A 20,604-nucleotide genomic window follows, 5' to 3' on the forward strand; every position below is an offset into this window, starting at 1 on the left:
ATCAGGAGAACTGCTTTGCTATTGGGCACACAACAGGATCTACAGGCAGGACCTGCACCTCATGTTCTCCCCACGGCAGCTGCACTACACCTCCATCTGTCAGACAACTTCCACAGAGAGCCAAGGGACACAATTCCTGAGAATATTTCATCAGATTTCCCACCCAACAGGCCAGTATCTAACAATGGAAACAGATGCCCCCACTGAACCAAAGGCAAAGAGGTGATTTTGATTCACATCATCTTCTCCTTCTTGCTGTTCTCTAAGCCAAACCAGCCAAGAGCTGGCAGCTGCTCTGAATTTCTACTTACATTTTTTTCCTCTGCAGAAAAGAAGAAGAGGGAAATACTGCTCCTTGGAACCTGGCAGCTGTTTCTTGTTTCCCAGGCACTAGCTCATTTGCCCCCCATTCCTTCAGTATGTTTTTCTGCAAGGTTTTTAAGCTCCCACTACCCTCAAAACATGCAGCAGCTCCTCCAGACACTGAACTGGAAGCATGAAACATTTTACCCTGCCCAGAAACACAGGGGTCAGAAGATGACCAGAAGAAATCCAGGGAAAAATGGGCAACTGCATCCTTACTCGATGTGGTAAGCTGATAGCAAACCCCACCAGCAGCTCTGCCTGATACAACCACTCCAAAATTTTGACACAGGGACCCAGCTAGCTTTTATCTGCTTCCTGGAGGATCCCTAAAGGATCACAAGAGAGTCTGAGCCTGAAGAGCAGGAATAAGAGAAACACCTGAATAGAGAAGTACTCAACAAAATGTGAACAAGGTGGTGCTGGGTATTGGCTGGTCCTCTGGAGGGTTTCCTGGGCTCACCTGTTTCAAGAATTCATTCTTTCTTTCTCCCTTCCAAGTGGAGAACCATGGTCTCCAGGCTGCAATCTTGGCTTCAGCCTCTTTTTCCTCACGCTGTGTAAGTCCTTTGATGGCAGAGATGGCACAACCTGCTTTTGCAGCTGTGAGAGCAACAGTGACAAAAGGAAAAACTTTTCAGATCAGCAGTGCTATTTATGCTGCTACCCAAAGGGACCAAGATTTGCCTAGCAGATCCAGCACCAAAGTGGAACAGAACCTGCTGATCCAGCTCAACTATCTAGAACACAAGTTTACTGGATGCTTTAGCAGCACTCTGTAAGAAAAAGAAAAGCAGAAAACACACGAGCCTCTCATGTACCTGCTGCTGGTGCTGCTCCTCTGCAGCTGCCCGTGATGCTCCTAAGCTGGTCATCAAGTCTTCCAGGTGGTCATGAATCTACAAAAGCAGGAAAAGAAGCAAGAAGACACACTCTGACTTTCCAGCCTGAAAGTTGTAGATTCCTCCTTACCGAAAATGAATACTACATCCACCTCTTCACCTCTTTATTCCTATTATACCCAACACCAATGATCAAAATGGCCATAGTTTGAGGTCACTGTAAAACTGGTTGCAGTCATCTCCTCTGCTCTTTTCTTCAAGGAGAGGGAGAACACCATGCGGGACACAAAGAAACTTCAGTGAAAACCATCAGGAGGAGCATCTGAAAACCATGCCCTGTGAACCAAAGGGGAAGGACCAGCACCCTGACTACCATCCCTCTCCTCTCCTCTCCTCAGCAGCAGTACAGCAAAGTCACACTTGCACAAGCAGTCTTCACAAGAGCCCTCGTGCACCAGTTCAATACAAAAATTAACAAAGGCACACCGAGTGGCCAAAGGAAAAGCAGTTCTGCACAACAAAAGCTCTGGGGAGTCTGTTTTTGTTCCAGCCTGGGGATGCCAGTCAGGCCTCTGGCACAAGCTGCTTGCCATCAATATCCCCTGAGGAATTCCCAGGACAGCAAGTGTCTGAAGCGGCATCTGAGGCCAGGAGGGGCCTAAGGCAGACAACAGTCACACCACTGGATTTGGGACAAATCCTGCACTTTTAAAGCATTAAGGAGCGTTTCCTGAATTACCATGGAAAACTCTTAAAACCAGAAAGCCGGGGATGGGCCAGAATGCTGTCCCAGCACCCTGTATGCAGGAGAAAGCAGGAACTGAGCTCCCCTCAGCTCTCCAGGAAAACCTCATCTTAGCATTTCCCCACAGCAATCGGTAAGAAGCTCAGGAGCTCAAAACAAGGCAAGTTGAGGACCAGCTTACTGAGGCAGAGGCTTGCAGGGTTCCCTCAAGGGCTTCAATCATACGTCTTTGCTGCTGGACTCTGCCTTCCAGTCTGGCGTTTTCCATGGAAAGGCTTAAAAAGAAATACAGGCCTTATTAGAGAAATCCACCAGAGCAGCAATTCTTAAAGAGCAGCAGGGGAAAAAACAAACAAAAGCCTCTTCAAAACCATCTGTTAACTTGCTGTGATGCAACGAGGCTGTGCTGTGGTTTTCACACAACCCCAGACAGCGACAGACACCTTGGTTCTCTGTGTCAGTCTCTTACCACTGCACACGCTCTTCCAGCTCTTTTACTCTAGCCCTGGTCTCAGAAGATGATGACAGGAGGTCTTTAAGTTTTTGGGACTTCTCTCTTAGTTTTCTTTTCCTATCCTTGTAGTGATGAATCTGATGCTCATGTTGAAGCTGCTGCTCTTCCAGTTCCCGACACTGTCAAAACACAGCAAGAATCCATATCAGCTGGGAGAACTCTTCTAGAGAAAAAACCACTGCTGCTGAAGAACTCAAGCATGACTGCCCATGTCTGCACACACCTGCTACCCAAAGAACTGTCATCAGTTGAAATACATTTAAACTTTCACTTCTACTAGCAAATGAACACAAACCCTTTTACTTTGCCATCCTCTAGACTGCTCTCTCCCATCCCTCTCCTGATCCCCTAAAGCGTGGTTCCAAGCACCAACACTCACCCTCCAACTCTTTAAGGGACTCATGGCACCCACTGCTTTCCTCCTCCATTGAAAACTGAAATGAAACTTGATCCCTCTCCTAAACTGCCTTCAGTCACTTCATCCCCTCTCATAAGGAGATAAAGATGATTTCTGTTTCAGAATATATACATATGGAGAATAAGGTACAAAACCATTCTGAACATGATTTTATGGTGGTCTTGCCAGTGCTGGGTTAACACCTGGACTTGATGCCTAAAGGTCTTTTCCAACCAAAAAGATTCTGTCATCCTCTGTTACCAGAGGGGGGGGGGGGGGGGGGGGGGGGGCGGTGAGGGGAAGCACCGTGAGCATAAAGAAGCCCAAGTGCGGCAGTCCAGAATTTCTACTGCCCTTCAGAAATCAGACAAACTGCTGGGCCAAACCACATGCAATGAGCAACAGACACGTCAGTCTCTTTTGCAGAGCACCTTGCCACACACTAACCTCAGACCAAGTCAGGACACCGTGTCCTCATGCCACGGACATGGACATCAAGTTTATTAGTGTGATTCCTCCACACATCATCCCATCTCTGGGATGTGCTGGAGTTTGTTCTGGAATTCTGGGACAAATTCATGTACCTTGGATTTAGCCTCTCCCAGTTCCTTTTCCAAGCCCAGGCTGGCTTCCTCCAGGTTCCTGCAGCGCTTCGTAGCAACTTCCAGCGAAGCTTCTGCCACAGACAGCTTTTTAAGAGCTTCACCAAGCTCCTGCTGCAGCTTTCTGACATTGCCCTGATGAAATGGTTAGATGAGCACAAAAAAGGCTATAAGAACATGAACTATGCCTTTACTTTAACTTATATGATTATACACTTAGACCTGTCTTGGGACTCAATCCCAAAGGGAGGAAAATTTTGCCTGCCACCAGCAGTCAAAAGCTGAGCACCTCTAAATTATCACCAGCTGCTCATGAGGATTTCTGTTTTCTAATACCTACAAAAGGCTCAAGTATTAATCATCTTGCACACTACACCGGCATACCTGAATCAGGTATTTTTTTAACAAAACTCAAAGCAATCTCTTGTCACAGTTTGACTGCAGATATTACTCTGGTGACTAAAGGCAGGACTTTGTATTAGATGGTTCTTGGGTCTGTTTCTCCATTCTACAAGGGGAATTAAATGAATACTTGGATCTGAAAGCTCTTCTGACAAACACTTGAGGTTTATATTGAAACACATCTCTGTCTGTTTCCTTACCAAGTTCATTTCAGAGTAACAACTGCCTCCCTGCTGACACATTTGCCTTCACAAATCTGGACAGGCCCTCCATTCATCCAGCCACCCACCCAACTACCATCTCCCAAAGGAACCTGGTATTTTGGCACTAGGAATACAAAGTGATTCACAGGGGAAAACCATTGACAGCACTGCTGGAGTTCTTCTCCTTCTTCCCTCAAAGAACCCAAAAAATGAAGAATAAGGGGGTTATCTGACACATGGCAGGTATTCACCTAGCTCAAACGCTCCGGGGTTGAGAGGAAGAAAGAAATGGAATTTTAAAGCACTGTTCACATCACTAAGGCAGGCAAACAGCACACCAGTGTCTAATTACTCAACAGGACTAGCTCCTCTTTTCCAGAAAGTAAAGATTAACAAAATGGGCGTGGCAACTTTTAAACCTTTACTCTGCCTGGGACTGGTAGAATTTGCAGAACAACAGTTTAAATGACATCCTAACAAGTCTTCTGACCAGCTAATTAGTTAACACAGACACAAAGAACAAATTTAAATATTGCTACACATCACAAAATACACAATAGAAAGCTTAGGTCAGTGGCTGAAATTGACCTCTTGAGCAACAGGAAGGTCGCTCAGAAGGGGGCTCAAAACACAAACAGAAATTAACACCAAAAAAGTTGCCTTCAACACTGCAAACAGTGTATACTTTACCTCTCTTTTTACTTTGTCAGCCTCATATTTAGAGATTTGTTCTCTTAAATCAGTGCAATTGGCCTTTAATGCCTTGTTCCTCTTTTCCAGCATGAACACTTGTTTCTCAGCAGCAGCACTGACTTGTTGGAAAACTTCATTAAACCATTCCTGGGCAACAGTCACTGCCCTTCCTTGGATGAGCTGCTGCTCCTGCAGGTTTTCCAGCAGCTGATGGAATAAATGCCTTTCCCTCTGGAGCTGGGCCAATGCCGCCTGCATGGACAGAGTCATAGCATAGAACCACAGAATCATTAAGCCTGGAAAAGACCTCTGGATCCTCCAGTCCAACTGGGAAACCAACACCACCATGCCCACTAAACCGTGTCCCGGAAGTGGAAATAATGTGCTCCGCTCTCCCCTGAGGTGTTACACAGCACTCCAGACCCCTCTGCCCAGCCCTGCCCCAGATGCCCAACACCAACAGGATGCCTGCCCCATTCCCCTCATGAATGCCCTCAGAAAAAATCCTTTTCAAACACTTCCTCGTAGTGAAATGAGGCAACCAGGTGCCACTAATTGCCAGGTAGTGGATCTTCTTACCCGACTCCTTGGGTTTTCTGCTAATGCTAGTTTGCGCCGGACTAGCTCCCTTTCTTCTGATTCATCTGAGCATGGGCCAGATCAAGGTCTCTGCCGCATTCTCTATCAGATGTAGCAAGATGAACCTCTTTTAGGGCACGGCGCTCCAAGGTCCAGCCAGGTGTTCCAGCAGAAACTCATGAATAATGCTCTGAGCCTATTGCCCTCAGGGCTGACTAGCCTGGATCAGTGCTACTGCTCCAAGAAGCGGCTAGCCTCCTCCTCCCAGCTTTCCTCAGCAGTGAGCTTTATTGGCCCCCTAATCCTGCTCATGCGCAGTAGGGGCCTGCCCTAATCAGGCACAGGTGGGCTTAACACAAGCTTATGCCCACTACCTCGCAATTAGTGGCACCTGGTTGCCTCACTTCACTACACTTCCTGACATGGCCAAACACACACATGTTTTGCAGAGGCAGGGAAAGCTTCAAAGGTCACCAAAGTTCAAGGTTTCTTGCATGAGCTTTCTCTCACAAAGAGGAAGACCAGGCATGTTTAATCACACAGATCAGCCTGTTACTGAAAAATCTCCCTCTTCCCTTCAATATGCATTTTGCATTGGGAAAAAAAAAAAAAAGCATTTGACTGCATTGTTTGTCTGCACAGCACAGCAGGAACAACACTGGGCAAAACTGAAGGAAACCAGCTGGAAACAAAGCAGCAGTACAGCAAATATCCTGCATCTGGCAAGGATTTTTCCTCATCCTAAGAGGACTGTACCAACTTCAGACAGCAGCACAACCTTCCTCTGCACGACTCTGCCATCACCATTAGTCACTTTCTGGTTACTTTTCTTTACCTTACTGTATAGTGCAATTTACTCTCTAATGCCACTTACCAGTCCAGACTCTTAATTAAAAATATTTGGCTTCACATACCTGCACCCCAGAGTTGTCAGTGGCTTCCTTTAGGCTTCTTTTTTTTGCTGGTGATGACACATGGGAAGTAGATCCTGAGTGCTCACCTACAATGAAAACAACAGATTTTTACAACCAGCATGACCTAATGCTACCTATTTACTCCGAGAGTGCATCTTGATTAATGGTGAGAACAATCTTTACAGAAAACATCACATCCCCTCACATTTGAGAGCTGCTAGAGACAAAATGATCAGAATAGAGTTTTTAATGTGCTAAATATGTGTTAAATATTTTCTTTGGTGGCATTTAACTTTCTTCTGTAAAAAAGAAAGCTTATGAATATCAGTATGGCCACAAATAATTCACTCCAGTGTCTTCAAGGTGCAGGATCTCTCTCTCTACTGTGGTCCATGCAGTAACGAGCAAGATGCTTTCAACAACGCAAAGGGTGCCTCCTCCTCCTGCTCTGAGGCCTGAGCTGAGGAACAAAAGTGCTCCCCTCTGACCCAGCTGGCAATGCTTTCCAGCGCACACACACACGGGTGGCACTGCAGACACCTCCTACATTTCAAAACCAGAGCAGCTGAGGCACTGGAACAGAAGGGCTCTCCCTCAGCTCCACTCAAAGCTTTCCCTGGCTTCAGCCAAAAGCAAGCACAGCTTTTCAATCCAACAGCACCCGCCAGGAAAGAGAATGCTACTGGCACACCCAAGACACTCTAGTCCTCCTCCTCCTCTCCATCTGCACGTTTTGGTCAGATTGCTTCAAGGAGAACACAGCAACAGAAGCAAGAAGAGCACTTGCTGCATAGAGCACCATCTGCAATCCAACACCATCTAGTCAGGTTCCAGAAAAAGAAAAAAAAAGGCACAAAAGCTGCTTTGCTACTCTGCCAGTGGCCACCAGGATTTACAGGCCAGGATAAAATTTGCAACCTCAGAAGTCAACCACTGTTTTAGTTCATTTACTCTAGGTGGATCTATATTCACAGAGGAAGTATCTGGATCTAGATCATTTCTCTCACCACTGATTTCTCTGCAGCTTGTGCTGGGCTCATCAGGGCTGCCATTTAATAAGTACTTCTCTGTACATCCAGCAATGGCAGTGTTTAGCTCTACAGCAAGCTCTTTCTTCTCTTCTTTTCCATGTTGTTCAGCTGTTTTTTCCTGAAAGAGATGAAACAAAAAAGCTGGTAAGAGCAGAAACAAGCATCTGCTTTGCTACCCACTGACAGCTTGAAGAACATTTTTTGTGGAAGAGAAAAGGGAAACTTTGCTTTCTTTTACAAGGCCTTCTGTGTTTCCAGGGAAATAAATCTTCAGCAGAATTCTGAGGTCCTGAGTCTCGGCCCTGCTTCTGCACAGCCCCTGAGAAGCACTTCCCCACTTCAGCCCAGCTTCATTTCAGTTACTGCAAGCTTTCGGGTGCTCCTGGATCTCCCTCCTACCCTCCCTGTCCTTCGCACAAAGTACCTCAGAATTCCAGGGAGAAGCCCAGAGAAAATCCTCAGCTTTCTCCACTTCTTCCATGGGTGGCAGGGAACCTACACACCAGGGAGGAAAGGAGACACTCAGTGGTTTTATATCACCCTGCTACTCCACTGTTTTATGTTGGAGGCTTTTCTTTAGTAACTTTTGATTCTAGAACCGTGGCTATCATCTAAAAGCACAAGGAATAAAAAAAAAAAAATCTATGTGAACAAAAGGAGTTATTTATTTAATTGCAATTGGCAAATTTCCAGACTAACACACTTCAGAGGAGTCACCTGGCAATGTCTGGAAAAGGAGGTAGGGAAGGGATGGGCAGGGCAGAGGAAGGGCTTGGCCAGGGACAAAGGCTTAGCAGGGGATTCATAGCTTAATCTTAAGGATATGGCTTATTTGGTTCTGAAATTACAAAGTGCCGTGTCTTCACAAGTTAATTTTCTTGCCTACTAGAGAAGAAAAAAATACAAAACTCTACTTAGCAAGCCTACTTTTACAGATCAGTCTATCATGCAATCTTTCCCAGATAGCTTACTGGTTTTCCTGCCCTGCTGGAAAGCCTTCATGCGCCGTGTCACCTTTGGCTCCTGCTGCTTCTGTAAAGAAAGATGTATTTCTGCAAAACTTTTTTTTCAATAGAAACAAACTCAAAGAACTGTTTACATCCCTAGACTTGATGCCTAAATGAGCCTCTGCAAGTACACTAACCAAAATACCCCTCAATTTTAGTATCATGCCAGAAAAATGCATCGCTTCCATTTACATCAAGGCAAGAAAATTAAATCATGTTAAAACTAAACATGCTGGCATCTCCAACTGCCACACTCCTGCTCCTCACCCCTCCAGAACCCCACTGCAACACAACAGATGCTCCCGACATCACTGCACAAATTGCTCATTCTTCAGCACACCAGTAAGAACAGCAGGCACCAGAGCTTGGAGCTGACAAAGAGAACACTGCCTGAGCATTCCAAAAAAGAGGGGAAATGTGCAGTGTGAGATGACACACAAGCACAGAATGCCATCTCATAGAAAAGAACCTGTTTGAGTAACTCAGCCATTGAGTGCTGGTGGGGGAACCTGATGGGGAGGGAAGGAGCAGCAGCAGATGGAGGATTTCAGGAGGTCCTCACAAAGAAATGCCCTGTTCCTCTATCTGTTTGGACTGAAACACCAAATTTACAGAAAACAAGAATCACCTCACAGGAGAAGAACAGAACAGATTATAAAAGTAACTGAGAAACTTTTAGGGTCTGCAAACCTGACCCAAATGAGCACCAAGAAATGAAGCAATGTGGTTTTTATGTCGTTACCTATTCCTCCTTTGTGCCAAACCGTAACTCTGCTGCATGCTCTGCCACACCCACGGTCTGTTAGGAAAAACTGAGAGCAGAAGAAAGGCTGGCAGGCCAGAGACTGCTTCTATCACAGAATGGTACAGGTTGGAAGAGACCTCCAAGACCATCCAGTCCAACCTTTGACCAACACCATCATCTAACTACTAAACCATGTCCTTAAGGACCAGCTCCAAATGCCTTTTCAATGCCTCCAGGGATGGTGCCTCCACCACTGTCCTGGGCCATTCCAATGCCTGACAGCCCTCTCAGTGAAAAAATGTTTCTGAACACCCATCCTAAACGTCCCCTGGTGCAGCTTCCATCCATTTCCTCTGCTCCCATCCCAGTTCACTAAGGAGAAGAGGCTGTTTCCCTCCTTACTCCAACCTCCCTTGAGGTACTTGAAGAGAGCTCTAAGGTTCTAAGGAGGAAGCAGTGCTGGCTGGAACTGCAGTTGCTTTCAATCCCAGTTACTTGCCTTCAAATAACTCCTTTTCACAGGACAATTTCCCTGGAAATGCACCATACCTTGGGAGTAAAATCCAGTTGTTCTGCAGAAGCACTCCAACCATCACCAATCCCCTTTTTCTCAGATCTGCTTAAAAAGCAAAGCAAAGTGATGACACCTGTGCCTCCCAGATCACCCCTCAAGGAAGTGGTAGGTATTTGTAAAGTCTCACCTTTTCAAGCCTCCTTTGGAAAAGTCTTCCACTCCTGCTCAAACACGAAACGACATGGTGAAATTAGATTTGGCATGCTAAAAATTCAACAGTACATATGAACAAGGTACTCCTTGCACACATGAGTACACAGCAGAGGGAAAAGTTTTACTAGTTCATGTAGTATGATGTGTAATATTATGCTAGAGACAATACTAGCTGCTGCTCTAGCCAGTTACAAACTATTCTGAAAAGGGAAAGAAAATCAAACAGCATAACCCAACCAAAAGCTTAACCTCACACTCAGCCTGTTACTGCAGCACAGCAAAGAGACTCTCATGATGCAGGACACGTGCTTCATGGTGCCAGCCAGAGACTGCAGTAATAATGCCAAGAAATGTCCCCTGGACACTATCTGCTGTCCATTTGCCACACAGTTCTGATAAAACACCCTTAAGAACCCAGAGAGAATAAAACCTCCACTGTAGGGTCTGAGAGGTAAAGCACAAGACTAAATTCCATTGCATAAAAATATTAATTTCCTAAGATTCTTTTAGGGTTATGTGGCCTCGTAAGGACAGACTGGATTTTAAAACCTCAGAGAAGGAGGTAGGTGTTTGATCCCAGGACAATTTAATGTCACCTGCACGAGCTGCTTCTGCCTTCTTTGGAGCTGCACTTTCTGACAGCTGCTCACTAAGACTAAAGAAAGAGAGAGAGAGAGGAAACAGAGTTGTTAAAAACAACCACTTCCTGGCAGGTAACATTTAGCAGAAGAGTTAACAGCCATTTTTTATTCATCCTACACAGTTCACATGAATTCAGGGACTCCTAAGTACTTCTGAAGGGCAAGACACAGAACTTTCTGCAGGGCTGGTACACACTTCAGTGTTCCCTGCAGTCACCTTCATCCTATAGATGCACATTCCAAGTTATTAACTCCTGCTTGGTACACTCTTTCAGCCTAGCTTTTCACAAAGCGCACCTAACCACATCAGAGAAGGAACAACAAAATTATTCAACAGCCACACTTATAAGCACACCTAACCACATCAGAGAAGGAACAACAAAATTATTCAACAGCCACACTTATAACTGACCACTTCATTGAACCAAAAAGTTAAATGTTTACCTGGGATACCCATAAATACAAGCATAATCATCAGCTGTCCGCCCATCAGCATCTTTATGGGAAATGTCAGCACCGTAATGCAGGAGAACTTGGATCAATTTCATCTTCCCGACAGAAGCAGCCATCATGAGTGGGGTTCTGAAAGATCCAGATGTGCTATGAAGTTATCATTTTACACAGACAGTCAATATTTTCATTCCTGCGTGCTCTCAGCTTGCTCTCCCATTACTTGACAATGAACAAAAGAAAAAGCAGGTTCCATTAAAAGCAACAAGAACATGGGAGAGGGAGTCAACACAACTGCATGGTCACACCAAGCTGCCACACGCACAACACTTCAGTGCACATGGAGGCTGCTGTGCCTCTCAGCAATCCCACCGAAAGAATACTCAAGGGACCCATGTGGATAAACCCCTTACCTTTGTTGCTGGTCTCGAGCATGCACATCAGCTCCCATTCTCAGGAGAAACTCAGCTGTCTCTACCTGACCTTTGGAGACAGCAAGACTGAGTGGGGTAAAGCCCTCCTGAAAGGACAGACAAATACACCAAGTTAATCACCGAAGTCAAAAATAGTCTTCAACAGAAATATTGCTGCCACTTTCTGAAACAACTTCCTTTAGAAATAGAAACATGTACCTTATTCTTGGCATCAAGATTGGCATTATGATCAAGTAGCAGCTCCACAACTTTAGGACTGCAAGACAGGACTGCCAGGTGGAGGGCGGTGTTGCCAACAACGTCTCTGAGGTTTGGGTCTGCACCACACTTCAGCAGAAAACCAGCACAGGCTTGGTGCTGGAACTGCACTGCCTGAGAACACACGAAAAAAGGGAAGACTTCCAAAACTCACATTTCACTCCATCACAGCTCGCCCAGCTTCTGACCACTGGCAAAGAAGAGCACCTGCAAAGATGACCTGACAGGTGCCTGTTCCACTCCAAATCCAACAGGCGTGTTTCCGCACAGCTCTGCGCACAAGAGTCCTGCCAGACACCTCTCCTTTCATGCACACTCAATAAGCCCCTCTTCCAAGAGCAGAACTTCTCTCACTCACCATCATCAGGGGTGTTGTCCCAAAATTATCAACAGCATCCAACTGGCAGCGGTGCCTTACTAGAAACGTGACGACCTCTGTGTGGCCGTTTGCAGACGCCAGATGGAGAGGTGTCCTGAGAATTAAACATGGGAGCTTAACACTGACAGACAAGGAAAGAACCAAAGCTGTGGCACCACCCAGCCCGGGGGACCCTGCTGCTCCTGCTGCTGCTGCAACCCCGCACACATCACCCACAGGGCAGGAGAGACCTGGGGAGGCCTCAGCAGCTGCAAGAGAACCCTGCAGGGAGAGAAGGGCCAAGCGGCAGCCCAGCAGCACGCACCTCCAGGAGCACTGGCGCCCACCCAGCAGCTCCCGGCACTGGAAAGCTCTCAAGTTCCCCCTCCCAGCTGACAGGGCACATCTTGCTTTGCAAGCAATCAGCTCCAAGGGGATCCCACACAAACCCTGCAGGGGGGATGCTCCCGCACGCCACCCGAGGTGTCCCAGCAGCGGCCACAGCCCCTCACCGATTCTTCCTGTCGCGGCGGTCGATGCCCCGAATCTTGATCCACCAGCGCCAGCGCCTCAGCCAGGCCAGGTGGCCGCGGGCAGCCGCACCGTGCAGACTGCCCAGACCTTGCTGCTGAGGCTTAGGGGCGCCGGTGCCGGCAGCAGCAGCAGCGCGGGGCTGCCCAGGAGCGCTGCCAGAGCAGGGAAGCTTCTGCTTCTTGTTGAAAAGCCCCATCCCAGGAGCTCTGCGAGCTGCGGCACGGGCACAGCCCTGCGGGAGCAGTGGGAGGCAGCCGGCCGAGCCGGGGGGGTATAAAAGGGAGAGTCAGGAGAAGGGAAGGGCAAAGGCAGGGACAGGGGATGTAGGAGAAAGGCAGGGATGAGGCGGGAGCAAGGAGCAAACCAACGGCGAGGAGCACGAGCAGCCAGAGAGGCAGAGACCAGCACAGCTCAGCACAGGAGCCACAACCGTAGAGTCACCACCAACGGCACTCGCCAGGGGCAACGGTGGGCGGGGCCGAACCACCCCGTGGGGGGGGGGAGGGGGTAGAAGGGGCCGAACCAATTCACGGGGGGGGGGAAAACGAAGGAAAGAAAAAGGCATCTGAGAGAAGCTGAGAAACTCTCCCCCATCGGAATGAGTCATACAAAGAATTGTTAAGTTCTTCCCCTGAGGAAGAGGCTTCTTCATAACCAACTAAAATGAGCAGCTAGAGAGGGTAAAAAATAACCCTTCTTGTGTGGATGGTGCCCAGCTGGCTGTACTTAGGATTCTCAGAGCTAGGCAGTGACCCTCTATTGGTGTGTGGTGGCTTTTTGTATCAAATACTGTGCTGAATGCTGTGAGCTCTCTGTCACCAGCTTATCCCATCTTTGCAGTCTGCACAACCACTTCTGGTCTCTCACCACATATTTAAATGGCAAACTAGCTTCCTCTGACTCCACAGAGCTCACTGCAAAAGTTCCACTGCCATTGTACAAGTACACGGTGTTTCCCTAGACCAGCCTAACCCACAACTAGAGGGAAATGGACATCTAGAATTCTCCTGGCCTACTGGCAGGACAACTATCTTTTCCCTAACTCTTGGGAAAATGTTAACACAAATGTTAACTGTCACCATGCTCCATGTGCCACACCCAGCTACACAGAAAATCTTCTTAAAAGTTCCCTGCTGCAAACACATCCTCTGCAGGCCCCGGCACCAGCCTGACCTTCCACAGGCAGCCCAGCTTTTGAGCAGCCAGCCTGAAATGAGCCACTAATGGCTGTAATTAGCCCCATTGCTGGGCATCAGCCAGGGGAGAATTTAAAAGCAGCAACTTGCCTCAGGCTCTGAGTCTCACTGTTACAACTTTGTTATCTCCTGTTTCTGCTCTCAGAACATCAGATGTGATTGTTTTGAACTAACAAAAAAACCTGCACGGAACACTTGCATTCCTCACAATAACTGATCCCACAGCAGGGAATAAAAGCTGCATCAGTCAGTAGGGCTTTGCAAAGAGCACACAAGAACTCATCAGGTATGGGACCATCAGAGGAGGAGGGCTCTTTGGATAAAGAGAAAGGCTTTTTCTTCTTTCCTCTGGCATATGCTTCCCTGGAGGCAGGGTGGGGAAGGAAAAACACAAAAGTTAAACACGGCTACATGGAAAAAGTTAAAGACAGGCACACGGAAAAATTTTCCAAGCTTTGGATTTTATCAAAGGAAGCAAGAGATGGAATCCTGCTCACCTCATGTAAGCCGTCTTAAATACATTTATATTAAACTACTTTTTTTTGGTTGCTTTGGCACTCCAATGCTTCCCCATGATTTCTCTTGTTCCCTTTTTGGTCAGTTCAGTTAGTTCCATACTTATGCATTAAGAGTTGGTATTGCATATTTCCCCATTCTTGTCAGCAGAGCTTCCTTTGTATGGGGATCTTTCACCTCCAGCATGAAACTCCTTGGAATTCCTGTGCTCTTTCTAACTCTGGGATCAGGCTCGACAGTTTAGGCTCAACACTCCTCATTTAACTGTTGCAGACCCACTGAAATGTCCATAACTTACAGCCAACTAAATTACTCTGCCAACACTGGGTTTCTAACGTAAAATTAACAAAATGTCTCAGAAATGGTGAACAGCTTCTGAAGGGCTTCCTTGTGTCTTGAAGCTGAATAATACTGCAGGATTACACTGAGGCTGATCAGGTACTCCCCTCCTGTCTTCCCAGCCTGGGATCAACCCTCTATAGAATAGTATCCAAATAGAAACATTTTGTAAACTTAAACCAATGACTTCAAATTATTAAAAATCAAAGTTTTGTTCACATCTCTTTTTATCCAGCTACAGATCATAACATAAGATTTAAAATAACAAAGCAAAGACTCTTGGGGTTTTTTTAAGTATTTGACAAGAAATTCCATATACCTCAATAAGCTGGGCCAGAGAAACAAGTGCAGAGGAGTCACTGATCTCTTCACAAAAAAATAATGAAAGGGTTTTTACATACCTGTTTTCAAGAAATAAAACCCCATCTGAATTAGAGTAAATACTATGAATGCGGTTTGGATAAATGCACTGTGGGAATTACCAGGGTCCCTGGGCCAGCTACACTCACGCTCACAGAGAGAGACATTCATGTGCAGCAAGGAATTCAAACTGATCAGTGACAGCATCACTGATGTCAGATTCAGACTGAGTGGTTTCAGACCTACAGACAAGAAGTTTTCAAGTTGAAACATGACACACCACTCCATGACCAGCAGAGGCTGTATTCTTCACACAACACAGACACACACTTGATGAATTTCTACATTCAGATCTCCTAACAGCTTCTCAAGTGCTCAGACCCCACAACTCTGGGTTAATGTAATGCCTCACCCCATTCTAGTGAAGAAAATTCAGTTATACCTAAAATCAGGATGACAAAAAAAAAAACATCCCACCCCTTAGTGATTTTTTTATACTGGAAGGACTATTTTGAAATGCAGAGTTACACATCATATGATTCCACCCCAGGTGGTGGAATCAACATCTAGAGCATTACCAGTCAGGTATTTCCTTGTGTTCCTTATCTGTATTTTAGCAGCAGCAGGACAGAGTTTGCAAAGCTGTAGAAAAATGCTGCCCCTTTTCCCAGTGTCAGTTCCAAGTGGTGGTATCCTGAAGAAAGGCTGAACCTTTGGGAAATGGAAGCAGCATCCAAACCTGAAGTCACCCAGATCCAAACATGTCCTGCAGGCAGAAGGGAAGAAAAATGACAGAGCTTTTACCCACAAAGGCACTGGGCTCCAATCTTGTGCTGAATGTGTCCACTGGGCTGTTGGCATTTTCATGTGCAGACAAACTATTCAACTGAACTGCTTCATCAGACAAAGCCCAAAGATCAAATGCAGAACTGCAGAATACCAACTTGGGGAGAAACAATTCTTTAACCGATAGCAATCTATTGAAGACATTTATGTACTCAGAGGGGCCCAAACAATTTCACCTCAGTTATGCAGCTTCAGGAAGAAATGTCCAGGCATTTACAGACACAAAAAGGAATTGTTTAGCTGTACAGAGGTGTCCTCAAAATGTTTGGGATATGTTGGTTTGAGTCGAAAGTAAGAAACAGTACCAAGTATAACAGTAACAGATAACAGTAACAGTGGGTTTTGGTAACATTTTCAAAAATTAGGAAAAAAAAAAATTAGGAAAAAAAAACCTGTGCAAATGATGGCATTACACAGTTTTGCTATGCTGAATCAAATACATTGCATTTACAACAAAGACTGTGTTTTATTGGAAAATACTTTAAGTTAATGTTTGGGAAATTAATACAAGGGTACATTGTTTGGATGTAAACGCAGGCTGCAATAGAAAGTGTAAGACTGTGATTTTACATACAGCTTTTGATGTTCCACTCACTGGCTCCCTTTGCCTTCCTCATGTTCCACTCACTGGCTCTGACTGGCTTCCAGAAGAACAAAAAAGGTGATCAGAACTCCAAATAAAGCACTTGTGTCCAACCTTAAGTAGTGAAAGCAGAGTATAAACTAGTTTTCTGATGCACAGAGTAAAACATGTTGAAGACAAAATTCAGTCCCTAACCCCACCTTTTCTTCTTCAAGATGCTGCTGTCCCTGCTGCCCCCCAGCCTGTCACTGCCCAGTGTCCCATCACCCCCAGGCCTTCACTACCCACTGCCAACCCCCAGCAGCCCCCTGGCTCTGCCATGGCTCCCTCAGCAGCCCTGGGCCCATCACTGCCCAATGTCCTTTCACTCTCCCAGACCCTCACCACCCCATGTCCCCCCTGTCACTCCCAGCCTGCCACCTCCCCGTGTCCCCTCCTGTCAGCAACCAGCCATGGCAGAACAGCCTGGGGGAGATGCAGTGGGCTTGGTGGTCACAGGGCCAGTGAAGGGAGGGGATGGCTCAGGGTGTCTGAGTGTCTCTTAGTGCAAGAGGATATAGAAAGAAACATTCTTGGGAACAAGTCCCCAGTGATCACCTGGTTTTTCCTTTTTCCCTTCCAGGTGATGATGGGCAAGCCCCAGGCCCATGCAGCCATTCTCTGCGCACAAGTCCCCTGGGGCTGGGTATCTGACACACGTTTAATAAAAGAACACAGCCCCAGAGATTTGATTTGTTCATCTTCAGCTGGGGGAAGGTGTGTGTGTGTGTGTGTGTGTGTGTGAGAGAGAGGAAGAGCTGCTCTCCCATTTCATTTTTGCACCTTAGCAAAAACATTGCATGATTTACACTCAAGAAATCAAAGGTAAGCGACGCAGATGGCTCCAACCACAAATTTCCACTGACTCCCTAGAAATATGCAAGACCACACTATCAGTCACACTGCCCTCCCTGCTGTAGAGGTGTCAGACCAGAAATGATGGTTTCAAGACAGAAAACACAACACAATCCAGCACAACAACAACAAAAAAACAACCTGAAGAAACCAGGTAAACAAACCAAGAGTCCCTAATCAAACCCTAAAAATGAAAACAAGCTTTCATCTTTGAAAAGAAAGCCCAGGGTGCTGGGGCCTGGCCCAGCTGCTCATCACTGCTCTTCTGGGGCTCTGCCCAGCTCCCTGCCCCCAGCTCTTCATCCCTCCCTCTCTCTCGTTTGCCCGTCATAAGTTTGGGCTTTCACTGGCTGTCTCCCTCTCAATGTTTCCCAGTTCCTCCCTGCCTCTTCTCAGAGCTATTGCTGTTTCTCTCTCTCTTTGTCTCCACATCTTTCTCTCCCTCTCCTCTCCTGGCCTTATTGTCCCTCTCTCTCCTGCAGCCTCTCCCCTTTCCTGCCCCTCCCCTCACCCTTTCCCCTCTCTCCTGCTCCCTCTCCCACCCCTCTGTCACTCCCCTCTCCTGGGGCCTTTTCTGTCTCTCTCAGGCCCCTGGCCCGCCCCTGGCCCACTCTCTGTCCATCCCCCCTCTCTCCTCCTTCCCGCCCTTCTCCTCTCTCTCCTTCCCTCCCTCTTTGCCCCCTTCCCCTCCATCTCTTTCCCGCTCCTCACCACTCTTTTTCCTGCCTTCTCTCCCTGCCCAGATCCCCTTCCTCCTGCTCCCCCTCCCAGCTGGGCGGGGGCCGGGGCAGCCCCGGGGTCGGGCGGGCTCAGGCAGCAGGAGAGGAGGAGAGCCCCGGGGCATGCTGGGAGCTGTAGTCCCGGGGCATGCTGGGAGCTGTAGTCCCGGGGCATGCAGGGGGCTGCCCGGCGGCCATCTTGGTTCCCGGGCCATGCTGGCAGCTGGCATTTCCCCACTCTCCCCATCCCGCAGCCGGGGAAAAACTCCGGGAGGGCGGCATGGATGAGCCAGCAGCTCGTAAAAGCCCTCAAAATGAAGGAGGAAGCATGCAGAGGGGGGATGCAAGGGCAGGTACCCTAGGAGGAGTAGACAGGTGGTTGGAGCAGCTGGGGAGCAGGGCAGGAGAGCCACATCCATCCCAGGTAGAACTTAATCTTGCCAGGGGTGGAAAGAGGAATAAGAAAAGCTTTGAGAGGTACCTAGGTGGGCTGAGAGAGTTGGGGCTGTTCAGCCTGGAGAAGAGAAGGCTCTGGGGGGGCCTTAGAGATCCTTCCAGTCCATGAAGGGGCTACAGGAAAGCTGGGGAGGGGCTTTTCACCAGAGAGAGTAGTGACAGGACAAGGGGTAATGGTTTTAAACTGAAAGGGGATAGATTTAGGTTAGATATTAGGAAAACCTTCTTCCTCATGAGAGTGGCAGGATACTGGAATAGGTTGCCTAGAGAAGTTGTTGATGCCCTTCCGAGGAAGTGTTCAAGGCCAGGTTGGACGAGGCTTTGTGACACCTGGTCTAGTGAGAGATGTCCCTGCCCATGCAGGGGCTTGGGTCTTGATGATCTTTAAGGTCCCTTCCAACCCAAGCCATTGTATGATTCTCTGCCTCCTTAGGAGCTGTGTCCTGACTTCTCTGCAGTACTTGAAAAAGCTTGGGTTTTGTTATGGGCAGCTCAGCAGACACCAGTGAGACTCAGTGCCTGAGGCAAGTTGCCTTTAAATTCTCTCCTGGCTGATGCCCAGCAATGGGGCTAATTACAGCCATTAGTGGCTCATTTCAGGCTGGCTGCTCAAAAGCTGGGCTGCCTGTGGAAGGTCAGGCTGGTGCTGGGGCCTGCAGAGGATGTGTTTGCAGCAGGGAACTTTGAGACGATTTATCTGTCTAGCTTGGTGTGACACATGTGGCATGGTGACAGTTAACATTTGTGTTGACATTTTCCCCAGAGTGAGGGAAAAGATAGGTGTCCTGCCAGTAATTCCTGGTAGGCCAGGAGAATTCTAGATGTCCATTTCCCTCTAGTTATGGGTTAGACTTGTCTAGGGAAACACCCTGCACTTGTGCAATGGCAATGGAGCTTTTGCAGTGAGCTCTGTGCAGTCAGAGGAAGCTAGTTTGCCATTTGAAGATGACAAGTGAGAGAAAAGAACTGGGTTACACAAGAAGGGTTATTTTACCCTCTCTATCATAGAATCATAGAATTGGCTGGGTTGGAAGGGACCTCAGAGATCATCAAGTCCAACCCTTGATCCACTACCGCTACAGTTACTAGACCATGGCACTGAGTGCCACATCCAGTCTCTTTTTAAATATCTCCAGGGACGGAGAATCCACCACTTCCCTGGGCAGCCCATTCCAATGTCTGATCACCCTCTCAGTAAAGAAATTCTTTCTAATGTCCAACCTAAACCTCCCTCGGCACAACTTGAGACCGTGCCCTCTTGTCTTGCTGAGGGTTGCCTGGGAAAAGAGACCAACTCCTTTGAATTGGTTATGAAAAAGCCTCTCCAGGAGAAGAACTCTACCAGCTCTTTGTATGGCTCATAGAGGTGGGGGAGAGCTTCTCAGCTTCTCTCAGATACTTAAGGGACCTGTAGTGGCAATGAATGAATGCTGAAGCTTAAACCAATGCAAGGTTTAAGGATTAAAGGAGGCTTTTCCTTTCCTTCAGCCCCCTTCCCCCTGTGAATTGGTTCGGCCCCACCCACCGTTGCCCCTGGCAACTGCCGTTAGGGGCGACTCTGCCCTTGTGGCTCCTGTACTGAGCTGTGCTGGGCTGTGTCTCTCCAGCTGCTCCTGGTTCGAGATCTGAACAGGTTGCACCTCGCTGCCGCCCACGGTCACCTGTCCTGGCTGAGGTTCTGGAACTCGTGGATCAAGATTTTGGGGCATCGACTGCCGTGACAGGGAGAATCGGTGAGGGGCTGCGGGCAGCATGCTCGGGTGGCCTGTGGGAGCATCCCCCCTGCAGAGTTTGTGTGGGATCCCCTTGGAGCTGATTGCTTGCAAAGCAAGATGTGCCCTGTCAGCTGGGAGGGGGAACTTGAGAGCTTTCCAGTGCCGGGAGCTGCTGGGTGGGCGCCAGTGCTCCTGGAGGTGCTGGGCTGCTGCTTGGCCCTGCTCTCCCTGCAGGGTTCTCTTGCAGCTGCTGAGGTCTCTCCTGCCCTGTGGGTGATGTGTGCGGGGTTGCAGCAGCAGCAGCAGCAGCAGGAGCAGCAGGGTCCCCCAGGCTGGGTGGTGCCACAGCTTTGGTTCTTTCCTTGTCTGTCAGTGTTAAGCTCCCATGTTTAATTCTCAGGACACCTCTCCATCTGGCATCTGCAAACGGCCACACAGAGGTCGTCACATTTCTAGTAAAGCACGGCAGCCAGTTGGATGCTGTTGATAATTTTGGGAGAACACCCCTGATGAAGGTGAGTGAGAGAAGTTCTGCTCTTGG

General features: G+C 47.8%; 2 protein-coding genes and 1 long non-coding RNA gene across 4 annotated transcripts in view; all 3 read right to left on the reverse strand.

Moving 5' to 3' along the window:
- The window catches only part of LOC139801814 (ankyrin repeat domain-containing protein 7-like), a 92,790-nt gene extending 78,396 nt beyond the window's left edge, over nucleotides 1-14,394 (reverse strand). The window contains exon 1 of one of the 2 annotated variants that reach the window (XM_071756474.1): nucleotides 14,254-14,394. Coding sequence is in view for 1 of the 2 variants with exons in the window: in XM_071756472.1 (XP_071612573.1) it covers nucleotides 12,418-12,635 (218 nt within the window). In the remaining variant the exon portion in view is untranslated. Of the gene's footprint in view, nucleotides 1-12,417; nucleotides 12,799-14,253 lie in introns of those variants that run through there. The other variant, XM_071756472.1, reaches the window with a different exon arrangement.
- On the reverse strand, nucleotides 701-11,690 carry LOC139802175 (ankyrin repeat domain-containing protein 26-like). The gene is made up of 12 exons (XM_071757060.1): nucleotides 11,488-11,690; nucleotides 11,269-11,375; nucleotides 10,850-10,987; nucleotides 10,361-10,419; nucleotides 6,255-6,340; nucleotides 4,759-5,013; nucleotides 3,446-3,598; nucleotides 2,420-2,583; nucleotides 2,132-2,225; nucleotides 1,121-1,262; nucleotides 827-966; nucleotides 701-718 (listed from the first exon to the last, which is right to left on the reverse strand). The coding sequence occupies exons 2-12, from the start codon at nucleotides 11,304-11,306 to the stop codon at nucleotides 701-703; spliced, it is 1,287 nt and encodes a 428-aa protein (XP_071613161.1). The 5' UTR covers nucleotides 11,307-11,375; nucleotides 11,488-11,690.
- Nucleotides 14,395-14,405: 11 nt separating the features above from the next.
- LOC139801818 (uncharacterized) lies at nucleotides 14,406-16,341 on the reverse strand. Its single transcript, XR_011728334.1, has 4 exons — nucleotides 16,271-16,341; nucleotides 15,429-15,616; nucleotides 15,006-15,092; nucleotides 14,406-14,627 (listed from the first exon to the last, which is right to left on the reverse strand). It is a non-coding gene; the product is annotated as an uncharacterized lncRNA (long non-coding RNA).
- Between the last annotated feature and the right edge of the window lie 4,263 nt (nucleotides 16,342-20,604).

Source organism: Heliangelus exortis, chromosome 13, assembly GCF_036169615.1.
Source record: "Heliangelus exortis chromosome 13, bHelExo1.hap1, whole genome shotgun sequence".
In the NCBI taxonomy this organism is placed as follows: domain Eukaryota; kingdom Metazoa; phylum Chordata; class Aves; order Apodiformes; family Trochilidae; genus Heliangelus; species Heliangelus exortis.

Bases quoted from the DNA above. Each gene is read 5' to 3' on its own strand.
- LOC139802175 (XM_071757060.1), bottom strand. From the start codon at position 11,306: ATGGGAGCTGATGTGCATGCTCGAGACCAGCAACAAAG. The intron at 3,599-4,758 runs GTAAAGTATACA...CCATTTCATCAG, and splicing joins CTGACAAAGTAAAAAGAGAG to GGCAATGTCAGAAAGCTGCA. The intron at 967-1,120 runs GTAAACTTGTGT...TTGCTCTCACAG, and splicing joins GAGTGCTGCTAAAGCATCCA to CTGCAAAAGCAGGTTGTGCC.